Here is a 24,324-nt window from a genome sequence, read left to right as displayed (position 1 = left end):
CTTTATTTGTATGTGTTGAATTCCCGAAGCAGCCAAAGGATAAATAGCTTGTTCTAGCGTCAGCTGCCTGCTCACAAGGTGGGTGGTAAAATCTGTTCTTATTTAGATAGCTTGTGGGGAGAGGTGAAGTGGGGGGACTGAGTGGGGGGCAGGAGGGGAGGGGAACTTGGAATCTGCAATGTTTATGTGATCAGTCATGGATGTCATCTCTCCTCTTTAATTAGGGGTTTGAAGTTGGAAACACAGCTCGGTTTGGTTGTCCCAGGAACAAAGCAGGCTGGCAAGTAGGCTGAGGACATGGCCGCACCCCAGGGCTCACCTATGCTTGCATCACTGTCTCCAGGCCCCTGCAAGTACTGTACAGATGTCAACCGTGTGGGGCCCCTTGCAGGATGCTTTACAAGCCTCCTTTCATTCCACGCTAACAACAGTCTCTAAGTACCACAATGTGGCTATTTTACACATGTGAAAACCAAGAAGGAAGGTGTAGTAGATAATACTTAAAATCCTGGTCCGAGGATTCTTCTCCACCTTAGACTATTTGTTGTCAGATAAAAGACACACATGGCCTTTATATTTTTAATATGCCTTAGGGAGCACAATAGCTGGGCAGCTGCCTACCCACCATGCTGTTAAAACCTGCTTTCCTATCAATAACCCTGATACTATTGATTTTGTTATTATGTTCTTAACTCCAACTGTCCATGTGGTCACGTTTTTTATGGCTCAGCCATCCCATGGTGGCTCTGCCTTCTCTTCCTGCATGGTCTTCTTTATGCTCCCAAGCCTGGGAAACCTAAACCCCACTGATGTCTCTTCTGTCCAGCTATTGGCTGTAGGCATCTTTATTTACCAATCACAATTAACTGGGAGTCCAGGGGCTACTTGCAGGCTCTAGGTCTTAGGGGCCTGAACTTAGCATTGCAACAGACAATAGAAGACAAAACCTCAACAGCAAGGTGTTAAAGCATTAACTTGGTAAGCAGTGCCCATCAGAGCCGGGACTGGCTTTTCTTGTTTTTTTTTTTTTTTAATTAAATTAAATAAAAAGGGGTGGAGGGTAAGGTCTTACAGCCCAAGCTGGCCTCAAATTTGCTAGGATGGCTTTGAATTCGTCCATGTTTTTAGCCATTTCCAGCCGTTTCCTGAGGTGTGAAGGAATTTGGACTTTTCTAATCTTTGGAGCTGTTGCTTCTCTTCCCCAGCCCATGCTCTATAGTCACTAGAGAGGGATGGATGGATGACTTCCACTCTCAGCTCTGTTATGCTCTGTGAAAAGTCCCCTGTAGCCACTCTATCCCCAGCACAGGAAGCCAGACAACAGACACAAATATCCTCTTAGGCTATGAAGAAAACTGAGTTATGAGCTGGAGATAGTACCTGAGGCTCTAGAGCCGCTTTATTGGCCAACAAACTTCTGAGGCTGCATTGAGTTGAATCATGGCAGGTGCAGGAGGTGTCTATAGGGAAAGGAGGTGCACTGCGGATAAAGCATGGAGGGCCTATGGGTCAGGGAAGTAGACTGATTTTGTTGTTGTTAGTGCTTTCTTCACTGCAAATGGAAGCCACCTGGAGGGCTTCAGGAGGGAAGCAAAATCAGACTTACACAGTTATAAGATGATTCTTGCAGCTGGGAGCACCATAGAAAAGTAAGGAACTGAGAAGGCTATGGGCTCCGGTACAGGTGAGAGACCATGGTAGCTGAAACTACGATGTTGGCTGGTGGGAACTGGTGGAGCCGACTGGTCTAGGTGATAAATCAGTATAGTGGATTTTATTCTATGATACACGACTTTCCTTTCATTTGGTCTCTGGGTTAGCCTGAACCAACCAGCCCAGAGCATTTCCCTGGCACAGTGATTGCTGTTAAGGTAGACCAATGAGATTTTTGTTCAATGAAAAGCAGAGGCCCAGGGCCTGCTGGACATGAATAAGAAAGCATGACTGTCATTCACCTTTGAGAACTTTAAGGAGAAACAGTCACAGAGAGAGCTGGTATTATGTAAAGCAGATGGGGTGGCCAAGGTCTCCTTATACTCTGAGCCTCTGAAGCCACCAGTCTATTTACTCTACTCCTTTGCATTTAGAAGGACAATGGATTCTGGTTTTGCCAGTCTGATTACACTAACAGCTGACCACCCAAACTGAAATATTAATGGTCCAGGAGTCCCAAGTCTGCCTAATGAGTACAAGATACAACTCAATCCTTAGACTTTAGCGAGTAGTAACTGACTCTAAGAAGCGGGGCTCAAGACTTCTGTAAGGGAGGCTGGAAGGACGGCTCAGGAGTTGAGCACTCACTGCTTCTGCAGAAGACCTGGCTTTGGCTCCATTACCCACAGGGTAATTTACAAGCATCTGTAACTCCAGTTCCAGAGGATCTGCTGCCCTTGGGTTCCTGCATGCATACGGTGCACATACACACACCCACACACACACATATGCACACAACATTAAATATTTTTAAAGAAAGAAATCTGTAAGGGTAGGTGATCTAATAACTCAGCAATACAACATCTGCCTACCATATGCAAGGCCGTGAGTTCAATCCCAATCTGTAGAAATCTGAAGTTTGCATTTTTAGCAAATGTTAGCCTGTCATTAACGAGCAGATACATTCACATTGACTTTCTCTGTATAAGTCAGAGCACATATAGCAGCTTGTTACTGAGTGACAGCAGATGCAGAACACAAACTTATTCAGAGGTGCATTTTACCTACTGTGGCATTACCTTATGTATAAAACCATCCATCACTGCAATATTGGGATACAGAGAGAGACATTATAGAGACTCTGTCTAGGCAGGTCCAGCCTTTATATTTCCTTTATATTCCTTATATATTCACACAGTACAGGTACCCTTTTCCTACATCAGCTGATTTATACTCCAGTCTGTTACCTCTGTCACTTAACGGGATAACAGGGCTGGGAGGATAAAGTGCTGGCCAAGTAACACCCCGAACCCACCATAAGACAAGTATATTATGAAGTCACAGAGGATTCAAGTCTGGCAACTAATTGTGCAGAATAATATTTGTCACAGGCCTGGCATGGTGGCATGTGCTTGTAAACCCAGTATTAGGAAGCAGAGATACACTCCTCTGTGCATTTGAGGTTAGCCTTGGCTACACAGCGACTCTCTGTCTCAACATACAACAAAAGAGACTGTTGAACAAATGAAAGTTACACTGCAGTAATTCCCAGCTACATAAATCCCAGAGTGAAAGCACTGGCAAAGGGCACTGCCTCAGTCCAGTTTAAGGCTTCTGAAAAACCACACTCGCCAAAGCCTAGGGCAATGATTCTTAACAACTATTTTTTATGTATTCAAACATTGTGTCTCTAGTGATGGTAAGTTGACCAAATATTTTAACATTCTGATCATATAGCACTATAAGCAGTTCACTCCCAGACACACATTTCATATAAACACACACTTAACATTAAGTATTATTTATTTTTCAAGTTTAAAAGTTTTCTAAATACATATGTACAAGATAAATAAAACAAACTATCCTTAAAGAATCGCTGCATGGCAGAATTCGTAAACATATGAGGTCTTTTGTAAGGATACAAACATTTGTCATCAAAGCAAGCAAAAGAGACCACCTTGACACAGACTGCCGTAACTAAGAGGGACCAGGACAGACTCTCTGAACGTCAGGGGAAAACTTTTTTTCCATTCCTCCTAATGGCCCGGCCTTCCTTTTCTGTGTGGAATGGCTTTCTTCAGAGTCACCAACTTCTGATGAGGTGCCTAGCTCCTCTTCATCAGCCTGCAAAGGAGAGAGGGTGAAGCACAACATCTACATCGTCAATGGAAAAAGTAGCTCTGTACTGCTACGTCCAGATATTCTTTGTTTTAAGATTTTAGTGGGCATGTGTTTCTTTCAAAAGTATCCTTGTCAAATTTTAAAAAACTAGGCACAATGATGTATGCCTACAACAATCAAAAGGTGCCGGGCGGTAGTGACAAACTCCTTTAATCCTAGCACTCAGGAGCAGAAGCAGGCAGATCTCTGAGTTCAAGGTCATCCTGGTTTACAGATTGAGTTCCATGGCAACCACAGCTACACAGACAAACTCTGTCTCAAAGAAATTGAAACAAACAAAAAACCAACAACAATAATCAAGAAGCTAAGGTAAGAGGACTACTGAGTTTTAGGCCAGCACATAGTAAATTCAACAAACAAACAAACAAAAACCAAAGAACCCTCGTCTCAAGAAGAAAACAAAACACTATCAACTTAAACACCTCTTTTTCTATGAATGTGGTCCCATAAAAAATAAAACTTTCCCTCTAGGCCTACCTTCTCATTATTTTTTAACTAATCCCTGGCTCAATATTGAAAAGGAAAAAAAAAAAAAATCAGAAAAACTTGATCACCTTCCTTCTCTCCTTGCTACTCACAAGAACAGAAAACTACCAAGCAGACGCTGCCTGCCCTCTAGTGTCGTCAGAGGATGACAACTGTTAAATGAGCAGCTAAGCATTTTGCTGAATAATTTTTAGATGGCTACAGCAGGAGAAAGAATCCAATTAGCCATTCTAAAGAACAGTATGGATTTAGAAGTTTTAATAAATATTATTTAGACATGTACTCTATTTTTATCTAAGTGCTTAATCTGGGATACAGATCTGTACTCTTTTTTTAAAAAAGACATATTTTATTTGTAATTGTGTGTGTGTGTGTGTGTATGTACACAGGAGTGTAGGTACCTGTGGAATCGAGAAGTGGGGGTCAGGTTCCTAAGAGCTGGAGTGAGAGGCAGTTGTGAGCCTCCTGACAGGAATGCTGGGTGCTGAATTAGAGTCAGGAAAAGAGGAGCATGCCCTCCTAACCATTATGCTCTCTCTCCAGTCCCAGGACATACATTGTAATATGTATAAACGTGTGTATATATTATATTTTATTAATTTTGTGAGAATTTCATACAATGTATTTTGATGACATTTATTCCTTACTTCATTCCCTACCTCCTCCCAGATCCACCCCCTATCTTTCTCCAATATTAAGTCCTCTTTTTATTTTTGATTAAAAAATTTTCTGACTGGGATGGATCTACTATATATATCAGGCTGGCCTCCAACTTAGAAATCTACCTTCTTCTGCCTCCTGAGTGAGATTATTAAAGATGTGCATCACCTTACTGGGCCTTAATTTTCTTTTTAAAATATAATCCACCAAGACCAAATTGTACTGCCCATATAATACTCATATGGGTGTGGAGTCAACAGAGCATGTTAACCTAAGGGAGGCCTTAAAGAAAAGTGACTCCCCATCCCCCAGAGCTACCAACTGAAGAGTTTATTAGTGCCTCAGTCAGGGATGAGAGCTCACGAGTCCCTCCCATCCCCATAGGTATAATGCTCAAACTGATAATATTAGCAAAGATCATACCTTTTGTTTCTGTCTTGCATGAGCCTCTGTCCACTGCTTGGCTTTCTTGAGAAAAGCTATCTTGTTATATTTAAATTCTGAAGACTGAAATAAAGTCAGAGTTAAAACAGAGAAACTAATTTGCTATGATGAGCTCTAGCCTGGAATATTAAAAGTACAGACAAAGTAGGCTACTGCTAGCGATACGTACAATGTCAGCCATTAGTGGGTCATCAGGATTGGGCTCCGCCATGAGCAGCTGAATAGAGGTCAATACAGTGGCAATGTTGAGGGATGGTCTCCATGCACCCTATATACAAATGAACAATGGCTTTTGTGTGACAATGTAACATTGTTGAGTCAGGCACGGTGACTTATGCCTGTAATCTCAGCACTTATAGGGTAGAGGTAGGAGGACCAGGAGTTGGAGGCCATCCTTGGCTAGGTGAAACTGTCTCAAAAAATCAAAAAGAATGTGACATTGTATATAACCTAAGGACTTTTTGTTTGCCTGTTTGAGACTGAGTTTTATGTAACTCAGGCCGGCCTTGAACGTGCTATGCCAATGAGGATGACCTTTAATTCCTAATCCTCCTGCTTTCCCCTCCCTCCCTCCCCCCCTTTCTTTTTTTAATGTTTCACTTAATTTCTTTCCTTCCTTCCTTTCTTTGTTGAGACAGGGTTCCTCTGGCTGTCCTGGAACTCACAGAGCTTCACCTCCCAGAGTGCTGGGAACAAAGTCATGACTGCCATGCCCAGTTTGCTTCCCCTTTCCAATGCTAAGAAAACAGATGTCAGAGTCAATTCTTTAAGCTTTACTCACCTTTGGTGGCAATTTGAGAATATCTAGACAAATCCTTCCACTAGAATCAATGTTTGGATGGTAGATTGGAGTCAGAAATCGGATCTGTGGAGGTTCAAATGGGTACCTGTGAATGTGTGAGAGGAGAAAATTATCTTCGTGCTGCTTCTTGATTAAAGGCATGCATCACCACACTGAGCCTTACAGTTTATGGAGCCATGCACCAGAGCATGGGTAACTAAGAGAGGCCTTAAAGAAAACAGACTCTTCATCCCACAGAGCTATCAACTGTCATTAGTTTTATCAGCGCCTCAGTTAGGGGTGGGGACTCATTCTACAACTTAAGTAATTTCTTGGTCACTAGTAGCTATCTAAAATAACAATAGTATTATACCTATGGGGATGGATTAGAAAAATGTTGGAAAGACAGCATTTGGAAGGTAGATCTTCCCCAAACATGCCAACAATCAAAATTACTAGCAATCAAAAAGTTGAAATAGCCGGGCGTGGTGGTGCACACCTTTAATCCCAGCACTTGGGAGGCAGAGGCAGGTGGATTTTTGAGTTTGAGGCCAGCCTGGTCTACAAAGTGAGTTCCAGGACAGCCAGGGCTATACAGAGAAACCCTGTCTCAAAAAAAACAAAAACAAAACAAAACAAAAGTTGAAATAATGGTACTAAAAACACTAAGATCCCCCTGCCCCCCACCTTCTAAACCCTTCCAAGTATCTCTTCAGCATAAGAACACTGTCCTACTGAGATACCATTATATTTTTGAAACGTTTTTAAAAAGAATCCCTTGTTGCGCCAGGGTCTATGGCACATGCCTTTAATCCCAGCACTCGAGAGGCAGAGGCAGGTGGATTTCTAAATTCGAGGCCAGCCTCATCTACAAAGTGAGTTCCAGGAGAGCCAGGGCTACACAGAGAAACCCTGTCTCAAAAAACAAAAAACAAAAAAGAAATTTATTTATTTACTTTTTATGTGTGGTTACCTGCACATATGTGTGCCTGTATACCCTTAACATGCCTGGTACTCAGATGCCAGAAGTAGGTGTGTATGATCCCCTGGAAAGGGGTTATAGGCAGTTGCCAGCTGCCATGTGGGTGCTGGGAACTGAACTCAGATCCTCTGTAAGAACAGCCATTAAGCCATTTTTCCAGCTCTTGTCTCCAAATATTTTTATAGCTGTGTTCTTCAAACAGGCTCCAACTAGACTTACACATTGGATTTAGTTACCATATCTCTTCAGTGACAAACAAACTTTGCAAAGCTCCAGTCTATTTTCAGAATTGATGTGACATAATTATTAAGCTACTCATTCAGGTTTAACAAGTTTGTCCAGGCCCCACCATGGTACAGAAATGTCCAGTTTTAATAGTTAAGACACTCATTTCATCCCTCTTCACTCTACACAAAACTAGAGCTACAAAACTCATCTGACTGGAGCCTTTCGAGACACTTGACTGAAGGGGCCTCACACTAAGGTGGAGAGAACCAAGGGTAGGTATCAGGGAACACTGGGAGGGGGTGGATTTTTAATGTGTATGAAGTTACAGTTTGAGAAGATGAAAAAGTTCTGGAGATAAAATATTGATAGTTGCACAACATGCTAGATGGTGGTGGCACCACTTTTAATCCCAGCACTTGGGAGGCAGAGGCAGGCGGATCTCTGGATTAGAGGCCAGCCTGGTCTACAGAATAAGTTCTAGGACAGCCAAAGCTACAGAGAAATCCTGACTCTAAAATCCAAATCCAAATCCAAAACCAATCAAACATACAAAAAGCACAATAATGTGAAATTTACACCTCAAATGGCTATAAGGGTCAATTTTATATTATATGAAATATATATTTACCACATTTTTTGGGGGAGGGGCAGGGCTCAGTTCTAATGTGATCTATTATTTTAGAGAAGAAAACTGAACTCCAAAGAGACAAAAACAACTTACCACATTCCTAGTTATGGTAAAACTAGTATCAAAACACTGGTTCTTAACTGCTATATTTAATGCTCTAAATAGTATACTGTCTGTCTTTCAATGGCTGTGCCTTACATTATAAGCTGACTCTAATTCATACTCACCTCTCAGGAATGATAACTTCCAGGGTGAAAACACCTTTCTCATAAGGTGTATTGGCTCCACCTAGTATTTCTTGAAAAAAGAAAGGAAGAAAAGTTAAGAGAACCAGATGATTTTAATCACCATACAAAGGGTTGAGGATGTAACTCAGTAAAGCATGTACCTAGCATATATAAACCCTAAGTTCAGTAGGAAACAGTATATGAACATGGTGGCATAGGTTGAAATCCTAATACTCCAAAGGTGAATTATAAAGTCAAGGTCATCCTAGGTTATATTCAAACTTTGAGGCCAACATGAGACCTAGGCTACATGAGACCCTTTCTCAAAAGGCAAACAACAACAGAAACTGTATCAAATGAACCTAATAATGTCTGTAGTTCTAGGTGTAAGGGCTAGAGAGGTGCTCAGTGCTCAGTGTTCTTCCAAAGGACCAGAGTTTCAATCTTGACACCCATACCAGATAGCTTACAACTACTGCCTAGATTTCTAACTCGAAAGGATTTGATGCCCTCTTCTGGCTCTTTTAGGCACCTGTACATGTGTACATGTATTCATACACAAACATGAATCAAATCTAAACAAACAAAAGAAAAGGGAAAAAAGGAAGTGGGTGTAAGACAGCAATTCTGTTAAGGCTTTAACTGTGTCTCCATGCAGTGTTTCTTGTCTGCCCATCTGCCCTCAAAAACTGCTGCACAGCTACTACCGAAATCTGTCTTTTTTCTTTTTAAAATTATAATTATTGTGTTTGTGAATGTGTACACACATGCTATGGCATGTATGTGGCGGTCAGAGGACAACCTATAGGAGCTGCTTTGTGCCTTCCACCATGTGGATACTGGAGATTAAACCAGTTAGGCTTGGTGACAAGTGTCCCTACTCACAGAGACATCTTATTGTCCCTGTCCCTCCCATGCTCACCCCCTAACAAAATCTTTATTGAGATAAGATCTCGCTCTGTAATCTAGCTGGTTTCAAACTTGAAGTAATCCTTTTTCTCTTGCCTCAGCCTCCAGAATCCCGGGATTATAGACATGTGCTACCAACACCCAGCTGACAACCTTAATTACAACCCAGTACAAGGGCTGGAGCCTAGTACAAAGGCTCAGAGGTTAAGAGCACTAACTGTTCTTCTGGAGGTCATGAGTTCAAATTCCAGCAACCACATGGTGGCTCACAACCATCTGTGATGGGATCTGATGCCCTCTTCTGGCATGCAGGGGTAGATAATAAATAAATACATCTTTAAAAAAAAAAAAGACAAACAAACCAGCACAAGATATAAGAAGTCAACTAGGAAACGCCAAGCAACCCAACTAAGGAAGAGAGGGCAGGGCCCTTTCACCTTACTATGCACTACTTTAATATCTATCACCGTGTGAAATTAGGACAGTCTTCGATAGGGCTACCTACGAGCTCGCAAATCAGCCACTTGGTCCTTTTCCTGCCAGCACGTGACGCCCGGGGGAGGTTCGATGGCTAGCATGTGCAGTTCCTTCTTCAGGCGTGAGGCTCTCTGCATGATCTCAAGTGAATAGAACCAGAAACAGTTCACTGTTCCACACTGAGGTGTACTGAAAAAGAAAAGAAGCAACCATGAAATAGCCATGCTGACTAGTGTTTATAGCACAGCTTCAATTTAATGAAGAACAGATTCTTATTACTCTCTTTGACAAAGGGAGCCTGACTTTTCCATTTCTGCATGAACTTTTGGTCTACTCATACAAATAGTAACTGTAAAAGTTTAAAACGAATGTCTGCTTCCATTAATAAATTATCAAGTTATAAGAAGAGAGTCTGGGTCCAATTGTGCTCACAAATATATCCAAGTGTGCCTGGGCAGCGAAGGACTGGGAAGACAGGAGCTGTGTGCAGCCTATATGCTTTGTGAGAGCAAGAAGAGAGCAGCCAACATTTGGAGATACTTGTAAGCTAGGGTTTAAGTGACTGGCATTCTTTCCATATATTATGGACTCTGCATTCTCCTAATTCTTCAGGAAGCTCACCCTGTCAATCAGCCCATCTTGCTCTAGTATTCTAATCTTTCTAAGAAGTCTCTCTCACCTAAGTAACACCTACAAACATATCCACTCAACCAGCAGCCGTCTATAGAATCCTATTTTGATGTACATTACAGATATAGCAATCACACATTATAGCTTACTTTGCTACAGTTTAGATAAACACATTTTCCTTTCTTTTTGCAGTGCTAGCTGAGAGCCTCGTTCATAAGTTTTACCTCAACTTTTGCCCAGGCTGACCTTGAACTCATTCTAGTAAGCCCAGAAACTTGTGATTTTCCTACCTCAGCCTACAAAGTAGTTGGGATTAGAAGTCTGGGTCAAGTCCAGCTAATGAATATATTCTTAATGTTAATCCATTTAAAATCTTTCCCATACTCTCACATTTAAAGTTGTTTTTCTACATATTCTTTACATTAAAAAAAAAACAAAAAAAAACATAACTTTTGGGCTGGAGAGATGGTCCAGTGATTATAACCACTGGTTGCTCTTCCAGAGGACCTGGGTTTGATTCCCAGCACCCGTGTTGCAGCTCACAACCACCCATAAAATCTCAGGTGCCAGGCATGCATGTGGTACATAGACATACATGAAGGCCAAACACATAAAATAAAAATAACTAAAAAATAAAATTTTGTTCTTTTTACTTAAATCTTTTGGCTATCAGTAACTGTTTTTTGTGTATAGTAAGAGGTAGAAAGTCCAACTTTACCCCCCCCCACACACACACAAATGAGTAACCAACTGTCCTAGCACCATTTTAGAAAAAAAAGAAGAAGAAAGGAAACTCCACTCTTCTAATAGTACCATAAATTAACTTTCAAACATGTGGATCTGTTGAGTCTTCCAGATTTGTTCCATTCATCAGCTTGAATATTCTGAATCAAACCCTAATGTTCCAGTTACCTTAGCTTATTTCATTTTTAATGTAAATTGTCTTCAGTTCAGGGGCTGGGGATATAACTTAGTGGAAGAACATTTGCCTAGTATGAGCAGGACCCTGCACTACTAGATGTATGTGAGGGGTAGGAGAGGGCTGCAGAGCAAACCAGTCACTAGGTAGTATTGCACATATTATGCTGGGCATGGGCAGGACACAACAATAATCTCATCAATTGGGAGGCTGAGGCAGGAAGATCAGCAACACACTGCCATCCATGACTATACAGTTTGAGGCCAGTAGTGTATGAGAACTTGTGTACCTAAAGCACTAAGCAAACTGAAGGAGGAGGATTACTCTAGGTCTGAGGTCAGCCTGGGCCACAGGGTGGGGGTCCTCTGTATTAGTCAGTTTTCTCCTTGCTACAGCAAAATCCATGACACAGGAGACTCAGGAAAAGGTAGTGTCTATTTTGGCTCATAACCTGGGGATACAGTCCAGGGTAGTGGAGCTGGCAAGACTGCAGGACTAGGAGGCAGCTGGTCACCCTGCACCTGCTTCAGTCAGGCAGCCACGTTTTTCTTTTTACTCAGTCTGGGACCACTGTCTGTTTGATCCCACCAATATTTATGGTTACTCTTCCCACCTTAACTAAGTCAATCTAGGTATGTCCTTACAGACAGGCCCAGAAGTCTGTCTCCTAGATGATTCCATAGCCTAAACTTCAGTTGACAATATTAACCATCTCACCCTGTAGTGGTATGAATAGCTTTGGCCTCCACAGGCTCTTGTGTTTGAATGCTTGGTTCTCAGGAAATGGCACTATTAGGTGGTGTGGCTTTGTTGAAGGAAGTGTGTCACTGTGGGAGTGGGTTCTGAGGTCTCCAATGCTTAAGCTCCATCTAGTGTGGAATTCCAGTCTCCTCCTGGCTACCTGCAGAAGACACTCTTCCACTGCTGCCTTCGGATCAAGATGTAGAATTCTCGGCTCTTCTAGCACTAAGTCGGCCTGCATGATGATGCCATCAGGATAATGGACTGAACCTCTGAAACTGTAAATCAGCCCCAATGAAATGTTTTCACTTTATAAGAGTTGGGCTTGGCTAGGCATGGTGGTGCACGCCTTTAATCCCAGCACTTGGGAGGCAGAGCCAGGCGAATTTCTGAGTTTGAGGTCAGCCTGGTCTACAGAGTGAATTCCAGGGCAGCCAGGGCTACACAGAGGAAACCCTGTCAAAAAACAAAAAACAAAACAAAAAAACAACAACAAAAAAACAAATCTGGTCCTGTATTCTTCTGCCTCAGTGACAACTGCCCCCCAACCCTGTATACTACTAAAAGTCCATCACGCCTAGTCCTGTTTATTGGTTTCTGACTGTGTTATTGGTTTCTGACATATTATTTATATCCTTTAAAACTGTTGAGTCTTGCTCAGAATGTCCTATGTGTGCTTAAAAAGGGAGACAATCCAGTTGTTAAGATGCTTGATATATATTTTGCAGACCTGAGTTTAATTCAGAAACCACATAAAACGTGGTGTGAGGGGGGCTGAGAGATGGCTCAGAGGTTAAGAGCACTGACTGCTCTGCCAGAGGGCCTGAGTTCAAATCCCAGCAACCACATGGTGGCTCACAACCATCCATAATGAGATCTGATGCTCTCTTGTGGTGCGTCTGAAGACAGCTACAGTGTACTTACATATAATCAATCAATCAATCAATCAATCAATCAATCAATCTTTGGAGAGAGTGGGGCCGGAGAGAGCTATAATAAATAAATAAATTGTAAAAAAAAGTGGTGTGAGAAGGTGCATGAGTATAATCCCAGCACTTGGTTAGGGGAGAGAGAAGACAAATAACTCTTGTTAACTTGTCCTTTGACCTTCCCATATTTGCTGTACTGTGACACACACACACAATAATAATAATAATGAAATAAAAAATGTATTGATCATATATACAAAAATCTAATTATTAAATGCAAAACAAAAATATCTCCTCAGCTACACCCCCCCCCCAAAAAAAAAGGGGAGGACTACTGAAAATTCTATACCAGCCTGGTCTACAAGACAAATTCCAGACCAGCCAGGGGTACATATAAGATCCTGTCTCAAACAGAAAAATAAAATAAAAATAAGAGGGTGCTGGAGCAGGGTCACTAATTAAGAGCATTTGTTGTTTTTGCAGAGGACCTGGGTTTGATCCCCAACACTCACATGGTGTCTCATAACCATCCATGACCTCAGATCCAGGGGACCCTACAGGCATGCATGTGGTGCACATAAACGCATGTATGCAAAACATTCATAATACAACATAAAAATAAAATTAACGGGTCCTTTGACTCCCCTTCCATACCAGAGAAAAATCTCAAAATAACTTAATAACTTAATTTACAGTGTTTTGTATCTTAACACACTCTCTCTCTCTCTGTCTCTCTGTCTCTGTCTCTCTAAGATAGGGTTTCTTTTTGTAGCCCTAGTTGTCCTGGAACTCAATTTGTAGACCAGGCTGACCTCAAACTTAAAGATTTGCTCACCTCTGCTGGGATTTAAGCCATGTGCTCAGCCTCTATCGTTTTAAGCCTAATGAAGCCTTGTTATTGGGGGTGGGGTGAGGGAAGCATTGTGTGTGTTGGGTGGGTGGGGGCAGTATTTGGCTTACACTTCTACATCACAGTACACTGCTGAAGGAAGAAGGCAGGCCAGGAACTCAGACATGTCAGGAACCTGGAGGCAGGAGCTGATGCAGAGGCCATGGAGGGCTGCTGCTCACTGACTTTCTCCCCATGACTTGTTCAGCCAAAGCATTGCTATTTTATACAGTAATCTGAAGGACTATTTTCAGTAAACCAAAACAAAACTCTTGTAAATACAGGGGACTGGAAAAACAGCTCAGTGGGTTAAAGCTCTTGCTGCACTGGCCTGACAACTTGATTCAATCCCAGCAATCCACAGTAGGAGAGAACGGTCTCCTCAAAGTTGTCTTTGGACAATCAATTACAATAAAACTACCTACAACTATAAACTGTATCTTTATATAAAATAAGAACACAGTGGAAAGGCATGCTAATCAAATTAGAACGAGGGGAAAAAAAAGGCAGTTTCTCTCAAAGAAGCCACCAGACTATGATAACAATTGGTATATACAAAGTCTTCTCGGGTGAGAGATGGTTTAGCTGTTAAGAGCACAGGCAGCTCTTCCAGAGGACCCAGATTCAATTCCCCACATCCATCTGACATCTCATCACTAACACCTTCCTGTGCCTCCGAGGGCACCAGGCATACCCGTGCTGTGTATACATACATGCAGAAAACACTCATATACAAGAAAAGTAAATAAAAAATTAAAAAGTCTTTTGGCATAAAAGCCATGTGTTATCATGTATTTTATGAATATAAAGGGTTTTCACAGAGCCGGGGCTTGGGGGCATAGACACTGGAGGCGCCTAGGTAGAAGTCAGGTCAGCCCAGGTCAGGCTGGGCTACAGCGACACCTGTCTCACAAACAACAAAACGAAACCCTCAACCAACCAACCATAACATGGTTCCTTACACTACGGCTCCAATAGATATTTTCCTTTTAATTTGTTTTTAAACCGGCGTTGTTAGCCTCTTTTCCAGTAACCACTCCCCGCAAACGTAAGCTTTTTACAACTGCACTGACTCTTCGTAAAATTCTTTCTCACCCTGTGTAAAGCCACATCAAAGGACAATTCCTTCCATCTCTGCTGTGGCGTTCCCCACCTAGTCTTTCCACCCTCAGTGCTTCCTCACAAATCTGCAGCCTGTATTGCTGACCCCAGATTCCTGAGCGCTGGCGTTCTGTTTTGTGCCCCAGGCCTGAGGTAAATAAATAATCAATGCACAGAACCTGGGTAGGTGGCAGATGCTGAAGGTAGCCTTGGCGCGCCCAGGGCGGTTCGCTCTCCCCGCCGTGTTCCTCCCAGGGCCGCTCGGGTAAAAACGGGACTCCTTCCCCAGACTCACCGTGACCTCGGACTCGTTCCCTCAGGTGGCACCGGCAGCACCGTCAGCAGCCCCTCTTAACGCGGCTCGCCTCTGCTGTGCTCACCCGGAACCTCGGAGTCCGTTGAAACGACTCCACCCCCTTCCAGGGGAGGACTGTGATTGGTCCGCAGCAAACCCGGGGGAGGCGCCCGCCCGCCTATTGGCCAGCGCTCAGAGCTTGCGTCCGCTCACGCACCGCTCAAATTGGCGCGCGCACACGTACCCGGATTTCCCAGTTCCCGCTGTGGTCTTGTTTGTAAATCGGCTGTGAGCTGGGAAGGCTGGGAAGTCACCTACAGGAGAGAAAACAAAGGCAACTGGACACGCTTAATCTGGAGAAGTGACTGCTGAGTAGCTGCCTTTATATCTTTGTTTTGGTTCTGTGGAACGGGGTCTTGCGATGCAACACTTGCTTAGCTTGGAATTTGCTATGTAGCTCAGGCTAGCCTAAGACTCCTGGCACTCCTACGTCAGCTTCCCAATGGCTACCAGGTCACCCAGGCTTTAAGCAATGTCAGGGGAAACTTTACTACTTCATTTAAGATCAGTAGTCTAAAGATACGGTCGCGCAGGTATGTTGAAATAAAAAGGTTGAGAATTTGAGACCAGCCTTGGGTACATAGATTTCCTCCAGATGAAAAAAGAAAAAAAATTTTTTTAAATTTATAATTCTGGTGGACAAAGCATTCTATCAGGACTCTGAAGAGTAAAGTGGATGGGGTAAATTTCTCCACCACTGGAAATGTTCATATGGAAGCTGAACAAGTTAGGGGTTAACGCAAGAGATCCTCTGCACTGTGAGGAAGTTAAGGATTTCCCCCTCCCTCTCCCTGAAAACAAGCCCAGCTCTTCCTACATATGGTGCCAGCCTTTGATCCCTTTGAGTCACACACCAACCACGGAATAAATGACTTTCAAGCGCTCTTCCACCTCTAGAAAGGTAGTATTTTCTAAGCAACCAAGTGCATGACTATAGCCAAGTCAGCTTTGAGGGCACAGCTGCGAGTGCCAAAAGTGGATAGTCCTTGGGAGAGAAAGGAAAGCTTAAGACTGAGACTCAGCAGAACTGGAATTGGTTTCAACTATGGGAACCCTGGGGGTGGGACCAAAAATCGATCAAGTAATCACCTTTCTCTTTCACTGCTCCTAGCTTTTTGTACAGCTCCATAGCATAGACCTAGCAGTCGGTCTTTCTGAACTTCTAAGCTAATATAATTTTGGCTACTGCGGTGATGTCTGCATTTAGTCCAAACTGATGTTAAGCTACAACTGGTTTCTCATGGAGGTTTTATGGTGTGTTCTGTCTTCTGGAGACCCTCAGACTCATTAGGACTCTGACTGACTCTGCTCTGGGCTTCCCCAGTTTAGTTGTAGGACTGAGCCAGAGGGTAGATAGTGAATTTTGCAAACTTACAAACTTATGAACGATAGTCATGCAACAGTCTGATGTGCTTTTCAGTCTGCTGTTGAGGTTCTGTATTCATGGTTAGGATTTATTTGTTGCAGTGAAGTGTTTTCACTTACCATTTGGGATTACTGCTTATTTTACTACTGCCATTCATGCTATCTAATGATATCTAATCTTCTCAGCATCTTTTCTTGTCCCTACTCCGACAGTGACCGTATGTCGATTAGTCCTGTCTTGAAATAGAAACTTCCTTGGATGGTTCTTTGAAAAACAAAGTTAAAAATGTCTCTTAGAAATAGCACAGACCTTATTGAGTTGGATCAAAGGAAAGGAGGGAAAAGACAGAGAGAGAAAGGGTCCCATTCTAGCCACACAGTTTCCATTTGTCCACCAGAGGGAGGTATGTTAACTGGTGGGAATAGAGGCCAACAAGAGTGCTCTAAATGTTATTTTTAAACTTTTAATTAATTAATTTAGGGTTTCTTTTTGAGACAGGGTCTCATGATGCAGCCCTAGTTGGCCTGGAGCTATTTAGACCAGGCCGGCCTCATAGAGATCTGTCTGCCTTTGCCTACCAAATTCTTGGCTCAAATGCTTGTACCCTAATTTAGGATTTTTTTTTTTTCTTTTTGGCAAAGGCCTCATTCTAAACCCCAGGCTGTCCTCAAACTCACAACAATCCTCCTGCCTAGGTATCATCACTATTTATTTTATTTTGTTCATTTGAGGCAAGGCCCCATATAGCTCAAGCTGACCTCAAGGCCAGACTTGAACTCCCAATCCTCTTGCCTCTGTCTTCTAAGTGTTAGGGTTATAAACATGTGCCACCATGGCAAGCTTGTCATTTATCTTTAAAAGTAGAGTGTTCTAATGTTGCAATTAAAGTGTGAATATGGAAAATTATTACTTAATACAAATCTGGATTGGCCCAGTTATTTATTTAGTGAATGAGTGTGGTGTGTGGTATGTGTAGGTTGTGTCTACCTGAGTGTGTAGGTAAGCAGATGCACCCAGGTAGCTCTTCTGAGTCCATCATGGTGGGGATCTTCCTCTATTTCTCTATAACCTGTTCCCTGAGGAGAGGGTCTCTCACAGATCCAGAAGCACATTGTTTTAACTAGGCTGGCTGGCCTGCCAGCTCTTATGAATCACCATGTATTTCCTAATGCAGGAGCTATCAGCTGTAGGTACAATCAGCTGTGCTTGGCTTTTTTTTTTTTTTAAAGATTTTTATTTATTTATTATTTTAAGTAAGTGCACTGTAGCTGTCTTCAGACACCAGAAGAGGGTGCCAGATTCCATTCTGGGTGGTTGTGAGCCACCATGTGGTTGCTGGGATTTGAACTCAGGACCTTCGGAAGAGCCGTCAGTGCTCTTACCCGCTGAGCCATCTCACCTGCCCCCGTGCTTGGCTTTTTATGTTGGTGCTGGGGACTCAAACCCAGGTACTCATGCTTGCACAGCAAATACTTTTACCTGTTGAGCCATCTCCCTAGACCAGATATTTTTGAAAATATCTTCTAAAATGTATTTTATTTGTACACAGGATTGTTTGTTTGGACTTAACTTGTAGTTACACATGTTTTATTAGTGGGCTGCTGAGTTTGTCTCAGTAGGGAGAATACTTGCTATTCAATCTCAAGGATCTAAGTTCAGATCCCAGCACCTATTTATCGAGTTGGAGTCCAACAAATACCTGTACCTTCAGAGCCCAGGGATTGATGCCCTCTTCTGGCATTGGTCTGTACTTACACCTACCTGTGTGCAGACACTCGTGCAGGTACACACAAATCAATACACTGGCACAGTCATAGGAAATGACGGAAGCCATGAAGCCAGCACAGCTGTTTGACACAGTTCCATCCAGGCTGTGCCGAGCGCTGAGCTGCTATGGCTGTAGTTCTGTCTCTCACTTTTAGGTTTTGGTGACTGCCTGCTGCTCTCTTGGGGACTTTCTGCATTATGGTTCATTTGATGTCTTTACCTGAGAAAATTATGTCTGAGTCTTTTTTTTTTTTTTTTTTTTTTTTTTTTAAGGAGAATTCTTTCTGCTTTTAGGGAAACAACTTTATCTGGACACTACTTGGAAGTCTTCCTTATGCCCCGGAGATTGTGATAAGCTCAGATAATCAAAAGCTAGAAATTTCTAAATGAGGCTATGAATTCAGGAATCTTCTTGGGGTATCCACCCCTAAGCAAACTCAAACAGTATAATTGGTGCAGAGTAATCAGAAGTAATTGGCAAACTCTGACTGACCAGGAGAATTAGTAACAGACTCTAAGCCCCTTTCTACAATATACTGAGAGCTCTCTGAAAGTACAGTGAAATGCAGTATAAAGACAGGGGTAGTCATACAGGGTACACCCCTGGGGCAATAGAACTCAGTAAATAAGATAGATTGACTAAAATAACCTTTTCCTACTTTATAGTGTAGCTGAGGAAATGCTAAAATAAAAGGAGTTAGGTGTTAGCATTTGCTATTCATAAAAGCACAGGTTCAGCCTATGGCAAAAGAGACCCTGTCTCAGAAAAAATCAGTCTCAATAGTGGGAGGCTCCAGAAACAGGGAGAACGCTACTTTCTTACTGTAACTGTAGTATTTGTTTTTTTCTTTTTTTTTTTTGTAGAAGTAAGAGGATAACACTTTCTTTGGAGACTTTTACAGAAAGCATAAAAGGCTTACTTCTTTAGATAATTTAAGTGCGTACCCACCTAATTGGAGAGAAATATATATTCCAGCTATGTGCTTCATAAGAACAATAATAATTATTATTATCTTAATTGCTTTAACTACATCAGTCAAAAACTATACTACAAAACATCTGTCTCTGTAAACTTAAAAAGGTTTTGTTACTTAAAATTAAAGCTATGTTTGGTTTTTTTTTTTTCCAAACCACCTTCACCCAACCAAAAATTTCAAAGAATAAATTTATACAGTCAGCTCACTGAACAAGTTTTATAGCTAAAGTTTCTTAAATACTCTTAAAAAAATGTAAAGATTTATGTATTGCCAGGGCCCTGCCCCAGCACATTGATAGGGTGGCCTTAAACCCCCTACAGAAAGATAGCTTTGAATTTCTGGTCCATTTGCTCCCACGTTCAGAGTGCTATAATTACAGACAAAAACTTTTTAAAAGATTTATTTATTTTTTATATATACACGCATACACTGCAGGTGTCTTCAGACACACCAGAAGTGTGCCTCGGATCCCATTACAGATGGTTGTGAGCCACCATGTGGTTGCTGGGAATTGAACTCAGGACCTCTGGCAGAGCAGTCAGTGCTCTTAACCACTGAGCCATCTCTCCAGCCCACAGACAAATGTTTTTGACTGGTTTATGCCAGACCATCATTCTAAGAACTAAGGTACATCCCCAGCCCCAAGACTGAATTATTGTTAAATTTTAAACTTATAAAAAAACAAAACAAAATATGGTGGCTTATTCCTGGCCTTTGGGAGGCCAAAGTGGGAGGAATATCATGGGTTGGAAGCTAGCCTGGGTTCTTGACAACCTAAACTGTAGAGAACCATTCTCAAAAAACAGTAATTTAAATAAAGAATGAAAGAAAGGACAGAGGGGGGAGGAGGGAAGAAGGGAGAAGTGAAGGGAGGGAGGGAGGGAGAGGGAGAGGGAGAGGGAGAGGGAGAGGGAGAGGGAGAGGGAGAGAGAGAGAGAGAGAGAGAGAGAGAGAGAGAGAGAGAGAGAGAGAGAGAGAGAATATACAAAAAGAACAGAGTCAAACCATGGGAAGTGAAAGCAGGAGGATCAGGATCTCACATTCATCTTTGACCAGCCTGAGTAATGAGACTCCATCTCAAACCAAACAAAACAGAACAGAACATAGTCCCACAAAGTGTAACATTATTGGTCCCTGAAAATTTTATCCTACTTTAAAAGATCTTACTAGAAGCCAGTCTCTTGGCAAAATAGGAAGCAGCAGTGAAATGCAAAGCTGAGTGGCTGTTATTTACCAGGGCCGTGCTATTAAACCAGGGCAGGAGGGCTGCAAGAAGCTGACAGCTACATCATCTCTCCTAGTTTCTCTATGTGTTTGTATTTGAGGCAGTTTCCTTCTGCTGCTTTGGCTGGTCTCAGATTCTCTCTCTCTCTCTCTCTCTCTCTCTCTCTCTCTCTCTCTCTCTCTCTCTCTCTCTGATTTATTCTACTATATGTAAGTACACGGTAGCTGTCTTCAGACACACCAGAAGAGGGCATCAGATCTCATTACAGATGGTTGTGAGCCATCTGCTTCAAAGTCATCCATTGCGGCATAGGCAGTTCCTGGCTGGCCTGGATGACATAACACTTAATCTCAATAAAACAAAAGCTTTTTAACAAGTAATGAGATTTTCTTGGTAATTTGTCAACATGTCAACCTATGTGGTTGCTGGGATTTGAATTCAGGACCTTCAGAGGAGCAGTCATTGCTCTTAACTGCTGAGCTATCTTGCCAGCCTGGCCTCAGACTCTTGATCCTCCAAGATAACAGGTGCGTGTCACCATTCCCCGTTCCTACGTTATCTTGATATCAGTATCTCTTATCAATTTGGCAGAGTTCTATTTGGGAACTTGGGTAATTTTAATTATTAATAAGAAGAGGTTCCATGTTGACAAATTACCAAGAAAATCTCATTATTTGTTAAAAAGCTTTTGTTTTATTGAGACTAAGTGTCACCTCGTCCAGGCCACCGGGAACTGCCTATGCAGCAAAGGATGACTTTGAATGTACTGCCTTTTGTGGTTTGTTTTTCACAGGGGAGTAGATTTGACAGGTTTCACTCTGTAGCCCAGGCTAACCTTGAACTCACAGTGTAGTCCAGGTTGCTCTAAAACTCCTGACAACCTGGGTGCAGGGGTTACAGGTGTGAGTTGCCTGGCATTACTTATTTCTTCAACATTTGATTCCTAGTTTATTCCAATAGAAAATGAGCAACGGGCAAGTGTTCATTTGTTAGGAAATAATAAAAGTTCTTTTTCTGATGACCTAATCGTGTTCACATTTTTTGTGTGTGTGAAATTTGTGAAATGAAAAATTTCAACAGTCAGGAATCTTTTCGGACCTGGAGTGAATGTCATACTGAAAATAATTTATGTAAAACTATAATACTGTATGTGTATGCATACTTTTCTCCATGCACGTTCATAACTAATACATGTTAATAAAACTAGATGTAAAAAAAACAGGACATGAAATCTCATCCTTCTGTTACTTCATGTTTAGTCCTCTTTTCTAGAAAATAAGGGTAATTACTGCTGCTTTGAAGTGTTAAGTGACTATTAGGGAGGGAGTTCAGCTGAGTGATCGCAACAATAAAAAAAACTACGATTCCCAAAATGCTTAGAGAAAGAGGATGCCACTGATCTGGGAGACAGTTGCAGCTTCTTCCAGGCATAGGTGCTAGATTCCCCCTCGGAGGAGGGTGCAGCTTGTCCTTGACTGATTTCTAATGCATCCAGGGATGTGTAGTTTCCGTAGGGCTCCTGTGCGCCCTCAGGGCAGGTCTCCTACTACAAGTCCCGTACTGACGCGGGGTTGGGCAGCGCGTGCGTGCTGAAGTTAAGGGAGCATGTGGGCGGTGCTACTAGCGGGAGGAGTAAAGATGGCGGCGCGGGGGCCTCCGCCTTCATTCCCCGGCTGAAGCCCTCCGAGGGAGGCGGCAGTGGCCACACAGGGCAACCAACAGTCTTGTGGTGGTACTTTTGGCAGCAGCTGCGGAAGCTCGAGCAATGGCGGAGCTGGAGCACCTGGGAGGGAAGCGAGCAGAGTCGGCGCGAGCGCGGCGGGCTGAGCAGCTGCGGCGCTGGCGGGGCTCGCTGACCGAGCAGGAGCCCGCGGAGCGACAGGGCGCGGGGCGCCAGCTGCAGACCAGACGCGGGAGCCCCAGGGTCCGCTTCGAGGACGGTGCGGTCTTTCTAGCTGCCTGCTCCAGCGGGGACACGGACGAGGTGAAAAAGCTTCTGGCAAGAGGTGCGGACATCAACACGGTCAACGTGGATGGCTTGACAGCCCTGCACCAGGTAGGACTTCTCTTTCTGTTGTGTGGGGTCTTTGACCTGCAAGCCTGTGACCCCGGTGAGCTGCCTCACCAAGAGTATATATAGTGTCACCGCAGAGCCCTCTTGCAAAGACCATGCCACTTCAGTCAACTCGCATTCTTGGCCACCCCCTTCCACTCATAACCAGGGTGTGGGTCTTTACTTGAAGGACTGGTGTCACCCGGGTGACTGGTCAGTGTTTGTATTTCCCTCCACCTACTTGGGTTGTCATGGTGACTGATGATTTGGTCCTTGGTGTTATTTCTATAGATTAGTCATCTTTACTTCTCTCCTGTGCCTGTACCTCATGCCACTCACACTATCATTAGCCTGCTCCCCTTTCAGAAAATTCAACTTTCTATTTGCGTGGCCTAGTTATTAAAATGTCTTAGGGTCAATTAAAGGGAAACCCCACTAATGGATGGAGACAGGCAGCTTTTTTGAAACGCCACTTGTTTTGCTGATGTGTGATTTGTGTCTTCTCCAGGCCACCCTTAGAACACCCTTGACCTCATTGTTATGGGTGTCTCATTTTCTCTACAGCAGCGCTACTTCAGTCAGGGACAGAATTATTTCTGTCTAGGACTTATGGAGTAGACTTTCAACTTTATTTCTGAGTCTGTCTGTAGAAATGGTAACCTTCGAAAAAAGAAATGACTATATATACGAGTTACAGGTAATCTGAGAGTACTTGTGCTTAATAATAACGCCTTGATTTCTCTCACTTATGCAACAATATTCTCTGTATACTGACTGTCATAACTCCACCCTCTCTCCCCATTTGAACTTCGCCAGTTATTTTGGTGAGCTGAGACCTGGGCACCCACTCTTTTCTCTTCTCATCTCTTCTCTTTTCTTTCCTTTCTTTCTTTCTTTCTTTCTTTCTTTCTTTCTTTCTTTCTTTCTTTCTTTCTTTCTTGTTTTCTTCCTTTTTCCTCTTCCTCTTCCTTCACCTCTCTTTTATTTTTATTTTTATTTTATTTTATTTTTAAAAAACAACCACACAGACGCTCATGTAGTTCAGGTTGACTTAGAACTCTCCATGTAGCTGATCCATCTGCCTCTATGTCCCCACTGCTGGGACTGCGAAGTCTGGGCAGTGCTGAGGATCAAGCCAGGCAAGAACTCTACCGACAGAGCTGCGTCCACAGCTCACAGCTCTTTTTCTTAGTTTTCCTTTGCTGTATGTGCAACCTGAATGAGTGCACATAAGATTCAACTTTTTGTCGGGTGGTGATGACCATGCCTTTAATCCCAGAACATAGGAGGCAGAAGCAATCAGATCTCTGAGATTGAGGCCAGCCTGGTCTATAGAGTGAGTTCCAGGATGGACAGGGGAGAAACCTTTTTTGAGAAACCTTGTCTCAAAAAACCAACCACTCAAACAATAACACTCCCCCAACCCTAAAAAACAAAACCATTCTTAAATAATAATTCATTTACATTAAACCCCTTCCTTAAATATACTTAGTTAATAGCTTAATATTGTTCTGATTGCTCTCTTCATATGGAAGAAAATTCTCCTCTCAGCCTGTTTTATTCAGGATCCCACCTAAAGTTTTATATATAGCAACCAGTATTTATATAGTACTTTGCTGTTTAAGAATGATTTCCTGTGTCTTCTCTCATGTAATTTTGGTAGTGTTCTTCTGCAGTGGGTATAGTTGGTAATAATGTGACTCCCAGATACAGAGG

The 24,324-nt window shown here is 42.7% G+C and overlaps 2 protein-coding genes across 6 annotated transcripts in view; one reads left to right on the top strand and one right to left on the bottom strand.

Moving 5' to 3' along the window:
- Positions 1–3,444: 3,444 nt before the first annotated feature.
- Positions 3,445–15,281, bottom strand: Ube2t (ubiquitin conjugating enzyme E2 T). Its single transcript, XM_021168726.2, has 7 exons — positions 15,161–15,281; positions 9,685–9,845; positions 8,271–8,340; positions 6,206–6,311; positions 5,594–5,692; positions 5,404–5,487; positions 3,445–3,777 (listed from the first exon to the last, which is right to left on the bottom strand). The coding sequence occupies exons 2-7, from the start codon at positions 9,791–9,793 to the stop codon at positions 3,631–3,633; spliced, it is 615 nt and encodes a 204-aa protein (XP_021024385.1). The 5' UTR covers positions 9,794–9,845; positions 15,161–15,281; the 3' UTR covers positions 3,445–3,630.
- A 6,899-nt stretch (positions 15,282–22,180) lies between these two features.
- Ppp1r12b (protein phosphatase 1 regulatory subunit 12B) overlaps positions 22,181–24,324 on the top strand; it is a 205,600-nt gene continuing 203,456 nt past the window's right edge. For all 5 annotated transcript variants that reach the window (XM_085841323.1, XM_029477954.2, XM_021161359.3 and 2 more), the window contains exon 1: positions 22,181–22,611. In XM_085841323.1, the coding sequence (XP_085697449.1) occupies positions 22,321–22,611 (291 nt within the window). In that variant the 5' untranslated portion in view covers positions 22,181–22,320. The remainder of the gene's footprint in view (positions 22,612–24,324) is intronic.

The sequence above is a fragment of the Mus caroli genome, unplaced genomic scaffold, assembly GCF_978045245.1.
Source record: "Mus caroli unplaced genomic scaffold, Mus_caroli_1 scaffold_1, whole genome shotgun sequence".
NCBI classification, from domain to species: domain Eukaryota; kingdom Metazoa; phylum Chordata; class Mammalia; order Rodentia; family Muridae; genus Mus; species Mus caroli.
The sequence above is the reverse complement of the archived record's forward strand: the minus strand, read 5'-3'. Positions and strand labels throughout refer to the sequence as shown.

Excerpts from the sequence above, each read along its gene's own strand:
- Ube2t (XM_021168726.2), bottom strand. The coding sequence starts at position 9,793 with ATGCAGAGAGCCTCACGCCTGAAGAAGGAACTGCACATGCTAGCCATC. Across the intron at positions 6,312-8,270 it reads GAAGTTATCATTCCTGAGAG|GTACCCATTTGAACCTCCAC; the intron begins GTGAGTATGAAT and ends ACACATTCACAG. Across the intron at positions 5,693-6,205 it reads TTCTCAAATTGCCACCAAAG|GGTGCATGGAGACCATCCCT; the intron begins GTGAGTAAAGCT and ends ATTTGTATATAG.